Source organism: Sinohyriopsis cumingii, chromosome 11, assembly GCF_028554795.1.
Source record: "Sinohyriopsis cumingii isolate HCF-2022 chromosome 11, ASM2855479v2, whole genome shotgun sequence".
Classification (NCBI taxonomy): domain Eukaryota; kingdom Metazoa; phylum Mollusca; class Bivalvia; order Unionida; family Unionidae; genus Sinohyriopsis; species Sinohyriopsis cumingii.
Genome location: NC_142971.1, coordinates 108,205,077 through 108,219,334, shown reverse-complemented (window position 1 = coordinate 108,219,334; position 14,258 = coordinate 108,205,077). Strand labels below are relative to the sequence as shown.

Here is a 14,258-nt window from a genome sequence, read left to right as displayed (position 1 = left end):
TCCAGTCAAGGGAACTATTTTCTCTGTTTTTCATTAAAGTTAGATCCACAGTTACTCTTTTGTGTTCTGCTTCTTTCATGTCTTTGCTAATGATTCTTAGTTCAAGCTGTTTTAATTTGGTGATCACTTTCTAGCAAGCATTGATGTTAAACATATGGATGACATCTTTAGCTCGATGGAAATGTGTGAGAGCTCACAAGATTAGGGGATGCTACTCCATAACATTGCCGATGCTAGTATGGTTCCCTGTTTCATATGCTCCGTGTGTTGCACTCAACTATACGAATAGCGGAGTACAACACAAGGAGCATACAAAGCAGGGAACCAAACTATGCCTATGCTCGAAGTATACATGATGCCACCCCTCATCCAAAGCATTGGATATTAAATAAATCCTGATCAATTTATGCAAATCCTTTCTGTCAAAAATATGCACGGCAACAAAATGTGTACGACAATTTCCTCCGCATGCATCTCATTTTTTTAATTGGGAGAGGAGAAAATGAAGCATAGGTTTATCTTCCAACACTTCTGAGGTGTGTTCAGTATGAAGTACCTGATAGTCGGCAGTGCCGAAGAATTGTCTAAACAATTAACATGTAATTAACAGTCTATGACCTCATTGGCTTCAGTCTTTCAGTAAAACTTTAATTATGAGGATGGAGATTGCATCTAGGAAAAAAGACATTAATGCTGCCATGGATAAAAATGAATCCATCCATTAATGCAGCCATGAAATCTATGGTGAAAATGAATCGGAAAATATTCTTGAATTATTCGTTGAATACTTTATGTACCAACTTGTAAATCCAGTCCAAATTCTAATAAACATAGATCCTGATTTGCCGTTGCATTATAAGCCAGCAGATGAGGGTCTTTCTTGTTTGTTCTACAGATTACTACTAGCAAACGGCATAGAACCAGATCGTCTGTCACTTTATGTGATGGCAGATCTGGACATGTGCAGTTTACAGTTGGACCCGACTTACATGTGAGTATATACAGAAGTTGTCTAGTTGGAGGACAATCTGATATAAAACATACCATTGGACTTCCCAGCATATTTCTTCTTAAGAGTCACAAGAGAGTAACCTATTGTGGTATCTCATTTAAATAAAACCTGTTTTGGTATCTCATTTAAATAATTGAGTCATTTAAATAAAACCTATTGTGTTATCTCTTTTAAATAAAACTGTTGTGGTATCTGATTTAAATAAAACCTGTTGTGGTATCTCATTTAAATAATTGAGTTCATAAGTTTGATATATAATTGTAACCATTTGTAATGATCACAAATTCTGAAAATTTTAAGATATAGAAAATTGATAATATATGTTTAATTGACTATGTAATCAATGTATATTGTTATGGTCAAAATGAAATTTGCTTTTTATGCCCCACCATGACAGTGATTGGACAGTCTTACCCTTGAGTGACCTCTGTCCATCCATCACAAATGCATGTGTTTAGGTCACTTTTGTAAACTTTGTTGTTGCATCCATGTTTACTCTGGTTTGTTACAAGTGGGTTCTGTTGAGTTTTAAACAATATTTCATTATTGATATATGGAGATTTCAATAGGACAATGTGCAGTATATTTACTTTTTGAATAAGATACCTGCATGGTTTATTGATTCCACACTACGATCTGTCTCTGCATTCAAATTTGACTTTGAAAGTTTATGCATCAGTTTACATCATGTTTCGTTTTTCAGCTGAACATCATTTGACCTATGGCAGAAAACTTGAATTGTGTCTATTTCCCATTTGAAACTTGTATCAAAGAAGTAAATGAATAGCTGTAATACCTGCTGCTATTGCATTGATTACCTTTCTTGGGATGCCAAGCCCTCTACAATTAATATTTGGAGGCCCAGAATTGAAAAAAGCATGATTCCAGTCTGTTTCCTTAGTCATTGTCAACATGCAGAATATCTTCTCTTTTCTGTGGACTGTTTTGAGAATTCACTCGTGAAGATGCTCATTAAAATTTGTCTTCATTTTCATTTTAATTGTCTTTACAGCCAATCATTTTTTGTTTGTTGTTTTTCTCACCAGTACTTGCATTATTTGTGTCTTGTTTTTTGGTTTTCCTTTTGTAAATTTTGAGAGGCTTTTATGGATTGCTCCTGTTTATTAATCCTGTCAAAGCCAGTATTACCTAACTTGTTTTTTGTGAAAGAAAGAAAAATTGTCTTTCAAATTTTAATGTGATGCATGGTGTGGGCACAAGATGGTCCTGAGTGATGCACACACCACCAGCCTATCATGCTCTATTTTGTGCTTGCACAGATGTCCTGTGGCTTGTCTATGACAGATTAAGTGTGGAACTTTGTGGATGGGAAAAGGTCCTGCTTCCTTTGTAGGAGCTGCCTGAATCCCTTCCTGGGTTAGGGATGTCAATTCCCTTTGTGGGACAGAAACAAGGGATGATCTCTGTGGTTCAGGGATCACTGAAAGGCCAAGGATCTCTGATGCTTGGTCCAATGTTGTTGGTACCAATGAAGGATAGATTCTTGTCCTCTTGCACAGAAGGAAAAGTGCCTGAACAAATTGTACCTTCCTAGCAGGGTTGAGCAGGGCCCTCACGAAGTAGGCATAGTAATGGTGATCAATGGAAATGAGTTGGATGACAGGGAAGAACAACAATCTCACTCTGATGGATCTGGCCTTTATCACTCGTTATTGCTGGACAGGTCTTTAAATGGTCATGGGGACTGATCAGCTACTGATCACCAGGTTATGCCCTTCTACCATCCAGACATCAGACTTTCATCATATGTCTGGCAGGGTTCATATAGTTGTTAAAGTTTGTAAAAATTAACCTAGGTTTTGTAAAAGTTTGTAAATTATGGGAATGTCATATTTCCCTGACTTTAATAAATTAAAAAAATTAAATAAATAACAGTCGTGTCGTACCAACCACTGGTGTAGACAAGTAAAGAGCACAACGTTTTCATTGTGATGATGCCAGGTGCTCATCTTTTCAATGGCTGTTGAATCCTGAATACCAGATATACCTTGATCAAGGCATGCGACCATATATGTTCATATCTAACAAAGTTTGTTAAAATATAATTGTAACTGGTGAGACAACTTTATTTATAATGTACATGTACATATAAAAAAGTTATTTTTTAAACGAAATTCCTGCCAGTCCCGCGTCTGAGGAGAACAAACAATTTCTCTTGTTCATAATTTTGTATCAGCCCAGAAAGGGCAAATGTATTTAAATTTATTTGTATCTTTATTATTGTTTTTATTATCATTATTATTATTAAAAACTTAAATATAAAACGCAATTATACCTTTATGTTTTATGATTTTATTTATGATAGTTTCACCTATAAAGTGCCGCTAAAATGCTAGGGCCATGTGGTACAATATCTGGCAGGTAACCATGAGTAAATCTCCGTAGTGTGGCCTTAGAATAGCATGACATTATAACCAATGCTGTACAATAGGGGTGGGTGGCTAATGACTGAAAATAACTTTTTCAGTTCATCCTTCACTGTAGTCCTACATTAAGAACAATATTTCTTGAAATCTCTGTTATTTGTGTATATATTTTAGTATGTGTTAATTTATGTGCCTATATATGTGTGTAATAATGCTTCAGAATTGAAACTGTGTTGGATTTAATACTGTGTGATTGATTTCAGGAGCAAAACACAAGAGATATGTTGCAGCCACTTCATCGCTTTGATGACATATTCTGCAACCCCTTATAGTACCAGTTCTACAGCTGCAGCATCTGTGTGGATGTCGAGGTCAAGGTCCAGTGATCTCAGCAGATATGTTGTTGTTGTTTTTGTGGGGTTTAACACCATTTTTCAGCACACGATAGGCTATGCATGGCAGCCAGTATTAATGGTGGAGGAAGAACCCGGTAAAACCCCAGGAAGAACCACTGACCCACGAGAAGCTACTGGCAAGCTTTCTCACATACCCACATTGGCCGAATTCTATACTCGAACCCACGCAGACAGAGGTGAGATGGCAGTGATCCATAATGGAGATCGCTTTAGACCACTCGGCCACTCGGGGCCCCAGCAGATATGTAACAAAAAGTGATCTTCGGAAATCACAGGTGATCTGGGCATTGAAGTGCATTAACGGTCACTACAGCATGAATTCATGTTCAGACATCAGTCAGGTATTTAGAGCTATGTTTACAGACGTCAGATTGCTTCTTCCTTCGCTAGTGCAGATAAGAAAGCAACTTATTTGTGCACCTTTGGACTAGATCCCTAATTTGCTAACGAGCTGAGGAAGAATATCCTGTCTAAGCTGAACACATTACTTTTTGATGAAAGTCTTAATGTTGACTTTCAGGAAAAACAAATGGATGTATGAATCCGAATATGGGATTCAGATTGTGTCAAAACATTTTGTTATGACTCTCTCTTCCATGGCCATGCAAAAGCAGAGGACATACTTGCACAGTTGAGTCCAGTTGTTACAACTCTGGGCCACAGATAACTTATTCAGCTAACCATGGATGGACCCGATGTGAACTTGAATGTGCAAAGATTATTGCAAGATGAAGTGGAAAAATCAGGGGGAGGGATGAAATTGCTGCAGACTGGTACATGTGGCCTGCATGTGTTGCATAATGCTTTTAGAAGTGGTTGTTTAGCTGCCACATGGGATGTAGAAACTTTTTTGTCTGCAGTCTCTCACCTATTTCACGACTCAACTGCCAGAAGGGAAGATTTTATGACTGTTTGCGAGGCACCAGCATTCCCACTTAAGTTTTGCTCTCACAGGTAATTACTTAAAAAATATTGTTATACTCAAAATTTAAACTGACAGAAATTTGAACATTGTTACAGATTGGCATGTTAGCATAAGGTAGTATTTTATTGCTGAATGTAAAGTATGATATATGTCCTCAGTATTTGTAATGTTAAATCAGAAAGAAGTATACTAAGGTTACAGACTGACACTGATAACATTTAAACACTGCCAAACACCTTTTCCTAAGACACGGGTTGAATAATTTCTTACTCTGGTGCTCTTCTGTGGTCTCCCCCAATGTGTTACAACTGAAACAAACCTGTATTTAAAAAATAAAATAAAAGTACATGACCATAATAGTCAAAGCCAGCACCATAGTGAATGTACATTTTCATTTATTAGAAACTAATTTATATTACAGATGGCTGGAGAATGTCGAGCCAACAGAAAGGATCATCCAACTTGTTCCATACTTGGAGACTTTATGTTCTGCCATCAAGAAAAAGTCTACCTGAACCATGCTGCAGATCCTTCAAAGATGTGACAAAAAATGATTGGAGGATCCATTAATAAAAGCCAAACTGCACTTTTTTGTCATGATTGCTCAGAAGAGTAAACCATTCCTTACACTTTACCAAACTGACCAACCAATGATTCCATTTTAGGCAAAAGACATTACCAAAATGGTGAAAAATTTCATGTCAAGATTCATGAAAGAATCTGTTTTGAAACCAGCACCATCAGTGGTAGGAATATGTAGCATTGACTATGCAGACCAAAGCAAATAAGTCAATCTGGGCAAAGTGGATGTCGGATTTGCTGCATCTCGTACACTTAAGTCACCTACTGCCTATGCTTTGACAAGGAATCTTTAGTGGTTGGATCCAAGATACATGGCCAGAAATCCTGATGACGAGAAGGAAAACTTCAGTTGGAAGAGTGCCTTGAGAAGAAAATTTAAGAATACTCTGTTCATCCCTCTGTGATTCAAATAGGATTAACGAGGAAACTGGGGACAAGCTTACAAAAGAGTTTGAAGAATTCTGCAAGTCTGTTGCAAATGATAGAGAGTTTAAGGATTTTGATCCAGTTACAAACTGGATTGACCAGCTCAACTACAAGAGAATGCATGACGAGAAAGAGTATGCTGATCTGTGAGATTTGATGAAGCAACTTCTACTCATATCCCATGGCCAAGCAACAGTAGAGCAAGTATTCAGTTTGAACAAGCAGACAACTGAAAATTTGCAGAAGGAAGGCTTGGTGGCCAGGCACACCATTATCCAGGCAATTAGAAATGCAGGAGGACCTGCATGTCTTCCTGTGACCAAGGAGCTACTTGCTTACGCATCCAGTGCCAGAAATAAATATGAGCAGCATCTGGAAGAAATGAAAAAAGCAAAAGAAGCAGAAAAACAGTCTCTAAAGAGGAAGACAAAAGACTTAGAGGAGCTAAAAGCAAAAGAAGCAGACTTGAATCTGACATTGCAACCATGGAGAAATCTACAGATGAAAAGGCTCTTGATGCAGAAAAATATGGTCGCCTTCGATTGTTGGCAGAATCAAATGTGCTGTTGAGAGATATCAAGGACAAGATGATTGCCATGAAGGAGCTGGAGCAGCTCACTGAAGAGAAACAAAAATGATCAAGATTCAGTGACATCACCTATACAACTTTTTTGGACCTGCCATTTTTGCCTAAGAACATTTTATTTTTATTCTGTTTAAGTGATGATATCTGTTGTTGACTTCAAAGTGATTCTATGACTGATCCTGATGTTACTGATTTTACACAGAACTTGACTAGTGAATCATAATGTTTCCTGTAGCCAGTTTGTCATAATAATTAATACAAATAATAAAATTATATTATTGTTGCATGTGTGCATTTTGTAGTTGTCCATTGCATGTAAATTTGAAAATTAACTGAATTACACTACAATGCTCCTATAATTGAATATTGAATGTCTATGAAAGGTTTTAAAAATTATGTTGAAAGTTTTAAAAAGTGTTTAAATTTCATAGTAAAGGTCTTGTATGAACACTGCCTGGGGACAATGATCGGGTAGAACCACCACAACTACCCTTGTCTCTATGTTACCATTCTCCTGAGGAAGCAGATTAAATCATCACCACCACCCCAACTTACATCAGGAATGCCCCAGACATGGTTTCAAAGTATGGCAGATGTGACAGGCTGGGACCTGCAATGTCGATTGTATCCTTTTCAGCAAAAAGCAGGTGGATCTCCATTCTCCAAGAAGATTGTTGAGAAAGGATCAGAGATCCAACTCACAAACTGACGGATAGAAGGGTACGTTCCATCATCACCACCACCCCATGCTTTATTATGGAATAATATAAATCCAAATTCAACATCTTCCCTCTGGAGAGGGATGCCTCAAAAGACAGTCCTGTCTCGCCTTGGAAGCTGGCTCAGGACGACAATGCCCTTTCCATTCTAGTGGACTCAAATGAGTTCCCAGAAGAGCGATATGCAACAGGTCCTGCCCTTCTATTCAGACCCTCCGCTTCTTTCTTCCTGTTGGCTGAGGTGTTGAAAGAAGTCTGGACACGTGATAGGGTTGTGCTGCCTTCATCCCCCAGGCTTGTGCCCAAAGCCCCTGGGGATGTTGACTCTTAAGATTCTCTCCAATCAGAAGAGGCAATTTAGAACCCAAGCTAGTTAAGATCTTTGCTGCTCCATCAATCTGCTGTGGATCAGGAACTTTTTCTAAGTCCACCGGACAGCAGTAGCATTGGTCTTCCCCACCCACCCACACATGCTATGGCATCCAGTCTCTGTCTTCATCTGTCGGGTTCATTCTCTTGTTTGGCTCTTTAATTCCTCCTCACCTGAGTCTCCAGTGATAATATTGGCTGCGATCAGGACACGCCTCCTGTTAATGGCATTGGGGGGGGGGGGGGCATGAGTTTAAGGTGCGAACTCTAGTGATGATCACCTTTCATGCCGATCTATATTTTTGGCTGCCTACTTTAGTATGTGAAAGGAGGAATTGTTGACCTCAGCTGCGTTTAAATGTTTGATGGTGGCGTTGGCGAAAACTTAAATGCATGCTCTTCCTCCGTAGGTATACCGACATTGGACTATTAGCTCTTGCAAACCATAGCAGGAACTTTTTGAGGACTGCATGAATAGAGGCGGAGACTCTCTTCAGAGGTCTCATTCTCTCTTTAGTGTTGCGGGATTTGAGAGACCAATAAAACCGGTCCCTGGCTGAGACTTAAGACCCGTCGAAACTGGAATGAAGAGCGCACACCTGACCGAACTTGGGGACCTCCTAACAAGTTCTTCAAACAGGGTCAGTCTCAAAAGACAGCAGCCCAAGTGTTTAGATCTCCCTCCCGCCTGAATTTCGCTAGAATTTTTTCCAGAAATATCAAAGCTTTTATGTGTATCTTCCCTGTTCCACCCTTTATTAGTGCTTAGGTATATTCCCTAAAAACAGAAACAATTTGGAACAAAATTAAATTTTGAATTAAGGTTTCTCTCTGTTTATACATTTTTTTTTCAAGTTGTTGGTACATGGCATATGACATCCAAATACTTTCTCAAACTGAGAGGCATTTCTACACATGTCATTGCCTTTGTTAAATTCGGTTTTGTTGGTTAGTCATCGTTAATCTTTAATTCTATTTTTATGATGTATTTCTTTTTTGCTAGAAGATTTAATTTATTTATGTTGTTTAGTCTGTTGCTGCAAAAAAGAAAATGCATGTATCTATAGCAAAGTGTTTAAGTTTATTCAGTTTTTTATTTCAAGCTCTACAAAAGGTACCAAGTTTGTCTTGCAAGGGGATTGAAACTTTAAGTTACGCGGACGTGAAGGAAAACATACCTTTGTTACTACAATTTGCTGTCTTTGTGTTCGTTCTAATCATGCTTGCCTGATATCTTTTTGTTTTAGGATCATATTTATTCTGATGTAAATACATACATCAATGGATAGACAGCTTGGGTTATCATCCTTGAGGTTCACTGTACTTTTAGTTTCTTTACTTCATACAAACCCCAAAATCACTAGCTTGAAGGGAAAAAAAATAACAAAAAACTGACACCTGGTACTGTAACACATCTGTCTCTGTTCATGTGAGTGTGCTTGACAAAATGTTTGAGTAAGATTAAAAATGTTTGTCAGTTTCAAAACTCGAACCAGTACTGTGGCCGTTTAATATTTTCATGTGGCAAGAAGAAATGGTACAATACGCAACAAAGGGATTGTACATTTACACTCCAATCTGTCTGCACTGCAATGGTAACAACGCTCTTGCGTTGACATTATTTTGCCACACTACCTAAGAAAAAACAATTCATCACTCATCATAAACGATTTCATTGGCTATACATATTTTCTTACCGCTTTTCGCTTCGAATTGACTTCAGTACCTTTTCGCACAGTGACAAGATCGGACGTGTTTTTTGAAACTGAAACAAGAAGCCAGCGGCTATCCTTCCTGGTGTCACACTCCCGAAGACCAAATACAATTCAAAGAGAAATACTATGAACAAGAAGGCATCTCTTTAGACCACATCGAGAAAAACGAAGGCAGGAGATCGTTTGCCAAAGTGATGTTAAATTGTTTGTGGGGTAAAATGGCACAACGACCGTGTTTACCCAAGACGGAATATTTGACAGAACCTTCCCGCTACTTCCAGATAATTCACGACAAAACCAAATACATGAAACACGTGGACGTCGTTCGAGAGAATTTGATCTTGGTCAATTACGAAGAAGATCTGGACTTTGTACAAGACGACCCTTTTGGAAATGTCATCATTGCGGCTTACGTGACAGCTCATGCTCGCTTAAAATTGAACGAAGCTTTAGAACTGTTAGGGGAACGCGTCCTGTACTTTGACACGGACAGTTGCATCTACATCGATCGACCCGGTCAGCAACACCCTAACATCGAAGAAAACCGTTTAGGAGCCTGGACAGACGAACACCCCGACGACAAGATTCTAAGTTTCGCGAGTGGCGGTCCTAAAAATTACGGCTACCAATACCGGGACAAACAAGGAGAAGTGCACACAGAGTGTAAAGTGAAAGGACTGACTCTGAATTATCGTACCAGTCGTGTGGTCAACTTTGGGGTATTGAAAGAAGCCTTGCAATTGGGAGAGGATGGAAACTTTAAAGTGACCACTCACCAACCGAACAAGATTGTACGTTTACCCACTCACCACATCGTCAGTCGACCCCTGGAAAAAATCTATCAAATCGTGTACCAGAAGCGAGTGAGACTTCCCAATCATTTTACGTTGCCGTACGGTCACATCGATATTGGTCAGCATATAAAAAGGGACAACGTCCAAGACCAATAGTTCATTGTCACTACCAAGACCAATCGACAAAAATGAATCCTTTCAAACAGCAAGTATAGAGCGTAAGACTCAAGTCCAACGAGAAACTCGGGTGTGATTCTATGCCTCACGATCACATCACCAATGCAATACCACATCTTAGTTGTTATGTACTAATACCATGACAAACTACGTGCAACCAGTGAAACTTCCAGACCACAAAACTTTTACCTTATGGACATGCTGATATCACCCAGTATAAAAAGGGACGACTTCCAAGAACGACACTTCATTGCAAGGACAAGCGACGAGAAAGATGAATAACTCTACGCAGAAGAAAAAAGAGAAGGAACAAACATCATTGACCTCTTTCACCACCATACCGTCACAGCAAAGTGCGTTCAAGAAGGGAAAGGATTCAATAGACCTAAAGGAGTATTTTAGCATCCAAATGACCCAGACAGCGACCTCGAGAAAATTTAGAACGACAACTTACACCTACACGGTGAAATTTAAAGACTTCGCGTCTGACGTTCCAGCCGAGGAAGTATCAGGTTTCATTACGGATCTACTTGACTCACTGTTAGAGGAACTCAAATGTCATTGCCAAGTCAAAGATGAAGGTCGTTTGAGCCTATCTATGTATCACGACAGTTTGAACTCGCCTGTATGTCTCGGATTTAGCACACCTGCAGAAATAACTTCTTCCAAACTTTTGAGGGCTATTGAAGACGTGCGGTCGGTGAGAGAAAAATTTGACATCACCGATGGAAAAGTGACTATTCATATGGCATATGTTGTACCTCCATGGGAAGAAGACGATCACTGCTCTTCATCTGCTTACCGATAAGTGTACCTAGCACGATGGACGTAACAGCAGATTTACGACTGACAGGGAATACGAGATCGGAAACATCTATGCTGGGACACAAGTGGTAGCTGACCAGATTTTAAACAACGTGTGTAGCGGATAGAGAGACAAACACGAACTTTCTCTTATTTGATTGTTTGTTACTTGTTTTGTTTTAACTTTTTCTTATAAACGAACATTTAATGTAAATTCGTTGCATATGAAGTGATTTTAGAAAGGAGTGAACGTTAATTTTAAACATTAGTTTACTAGAGTCAATAACTAAACAACTCGTAAATATGTTTCTTTTATGTTCAAATGTTTATGTATTTAATGGATAGTACTTAGACCAAAGCACAGGCCAGAGAGCCCATGTATATATGTACTTGAATACATGTTTTGAACCCATACAACAGACTTTTCTTTATCGAGTCTCTATTCTATCTGTGAGTCTTTCTTTAGAATATTTCTGTCCTCTTTTCTGTGTGTTTGAATGTGTATTTGTTTGTTTCTGTATGTCTATGTTTGTCCCTATCAACCCTTTGTCCCTACAAATACATTTCACCCTATAAAAGGTTTTGACCCTATAAACCTAAGACGTTACCAATGTTTAATTCCCACTGATCCCCAGGTGACATTCCCATGTTCAATTTCCATGTTCAATTCCCCTTGTCGCTAGAGTGACCCAGGGTTTTTCTCCATGTTAAATTTCCCTTGTCGCTAGAGTGGCCCAAGGGGTTCTGTAATGCTAATTCCCATTGTCGCTAGGGTGACCCCATATACTATTCATGTAATCTACAGGCATATTTACAGCATTCGGCTGAGATTTTTGCAGAAGACATTTAACAGCTAAGGTAAGTGTTCTTCTCATTTGATATAAGCAAGAACATTGTTTTCCAATCAGCATAAAGTGACTATTCACATTAATGAATGTGTGCGTATTTTTTTTAATTTAAATCTGCCTTGTACTGTGCGAGTTTTCAAGGCTTCAACAAGATAGATCAACCAGCTAAAGAGATTAAAACTTCGTTTTTTGTATTAATAGTAATTACCATGTTTAATGACCTGACGTAGCATTCACACTCAACCAACAATTTGTCGCCAGACACTTTTTGCATGTCTCATGTTACCGGCCATACGTACATAGGCATTATTGGTCCAAGTACTATTCTTTTTCCTCCAGTTTTCTAGTTTGCATTGACATATTTTGTTGTTTGTTTTTTTAAATTTTTTTTTTTTTTTTTTTTTTTTTTTTTTACAATTGTTCAACAACTCGCCGAACTTTGCTCTTTTTCGTATGAACGGTTGGAGGCGAGATAGTTATTGTTAACTTACTATTTCAAGTACGGCCCATTATGCAGGTGTGAGGATGCTCTAATGTACAGTGTGAGATAAATCTCCTGAAGAACTGTCCACGTCAGTGAATCGACACAGATGAAAACATTTCCTGAGAAACTATCGATTAATGAAACAAGAAGAGGTACTTGACAGGGTTTTTAATTAGTACATTCGTCATCCACGGGTAAGTAATTGTAGATCTTGTAATAAGGTTTGAGTAATTTGCTTCATCATGCATAAAACTACCTGAATATTTCTGTATGCGGATTAGGATATTGGTTCAGACGTGCAAAAATAACACACGAAAATCAAATATATAAATACGACTTTCGTCAAACAAATAAATAAACAAAGAAACACAAATCTTTCATTTGTCTTATTTTGAACAACCGTCCAAAGCACTTGCAGTCCTGTACTTTTCAGAAAGCACACAATACTAAATATTTCCGGATTTTTGTTACGGGTGTGAGATTGAAAAGGGAGAGAATGAATAGGACGATGAAAAAATTCGCACAAACATAGAATAAAGAGAGACATTGATTGGTTTGGTGTCGGATGATGGAGGATACTGTGGAGAATTGCAGCCTTAAATTATAGTACTATCGTTACTGAACATGGTTTATATTTTCTTCTAGATTAAAGTGAACACATACACTCACACGCATGTGTGTGTGTGTGTGTGTATATATATATATATATATATATATATATATATATATATATATATATATATATATATATATATAATCATCATCATCATCAGTCCGAATCCGAAAGAGTGGTTCATTGGCCCTAAGGGTCACTGATCCGACTGTGCTATAGCTTCGAAAGAAGGGTTTAATGTTCCGAAGGTTTAATGGTCCAAATGTGCGTTAGTCCGAAGGCTCACTGGTCCAAAAGAAGGGTTCAGTAGTCCGAAGGTGTGTATGCCTGAATATTCACGTAGAATGATAGAATATAAATACTGAATGTTCGAACAAACACATTCAGACCAACAAACCCTTTTTACAAAATGTTCGGACTAATGAACCTTTGGACTTACGAACTTTTTAAACTTTCTGCATGGAAGCTCTGAACACTAGGATCAGAACTTTTGAACAACGGAACTTTGGTTTAAAATGGTCGAAAAATAGAGCTCTTGTGTAAAAATAGTTATACTACCCATGAGATACCACCTGTCACAGTGATGATTATTGCAAAGATAATTATCTTTTTATTCCCTTGTATCAGGCGTAATCTACGGAACAGGTGCTTCCCGTGTTGGTATTTTTCAGGCGTATATTGTCCAGATTATTTATACATTGGAAGATTGTGAATGTTTCATTTAATAACTATAGTTTTAGATTGACAAAAAATTAAACATTAAACATAGGTAGAAATGTCCAGCTATAATAAGAGAGAGAGAGAGAGAGAGAGAGAGAGAGAGAGAGTACTGTTTTGGACAGACTAGTTTTAAGACTTTAAAGAACACAGATTTACATAATTTTAGGTATTATAATAATCTTGACAATCCTAATTCCTCCGTAACCTTTCCTGTGTCATTATGTTCTGTGTTATTCTTTCTTTGCAGAAAACTTTATTTCCTTACTCTATCATGCTAGAACACGAAATTGTAAGCAATGATACGAGCCCCTGTGTTTATGATGAGCTGAACCGTTTGAAGAAAGTTCGTTATCTTGACACGTCTTTAGGACTGATTAATTTCTAACTATGGGTCTTGTAAATTGTAATAACTCTTCCAAACTCGAAATGGTCGGTATGATTGCGTTGTTTAAATCCTTAAATGGAAACTCGGTTGAGCAGGCAACTGCCGTAAAATAAAAACCGCTCGGTTTACGAGAATTGGTCTTGTAAATTTGATCCCAAATGCAAATTAGGCAAGTCGACTTAGAGCGAATTTGACCACACCCTGCATTCCACCGCAATCAAAGCAGACAATCCTTTCAGTATAAGAAATTCGTAGTAAATATTGAAAATGTTACCAAAGCCCTTCCCCAATATCAC

General features: G+C 38.1%; 1 protein-coding gene across 1 annotated transcript; it reads left to right on the top strand.

Annotated features, from left to right (window-relative positions):
- Positions 1 to 3,303: 3,303 nt before the first annotated feature.
- LOC149789253 (uncharacterized) lies at positions 3,304 to 6,134 on the top strand. The gene is made up of 2 exons (XM_089975839.1): positions 3,304 to 4,769; positions 5,162 to 6,134. The coding sequence occupies exons 1-2, from the start codon at positions 4,498 to 4,500 to the stop codon at positions 5,253 to 5,255; spliced, it is 366 nt and encodes a 121-aa protein (XP_089831965.1). The 5' UTR covers positions 3,304 to 4,497; the 3' UTR covers positions 5,256 to 6,134.
- The last annotated feature ends 8,124 nt before the right edge of the window (positions 6,135 to 14,258 follow it).

Bases quoted from the DNA above. Each gene is read 5' to 3' on its own strand.
- LOC149789253 (XM_089975839.1), top strand. From the start codon at position 4,498: ATGGATGGACCCGATGTGAACTTGAATGTGCAAAGATTATTGCAAGAT. The intron at 4,770-5,161 runs GTAATTACTTAA...TTTATATTACAG, and splicing joins CTTAAGTTTTGCTCTCACAG to ATGGCTGGAGAATGTCGAGC.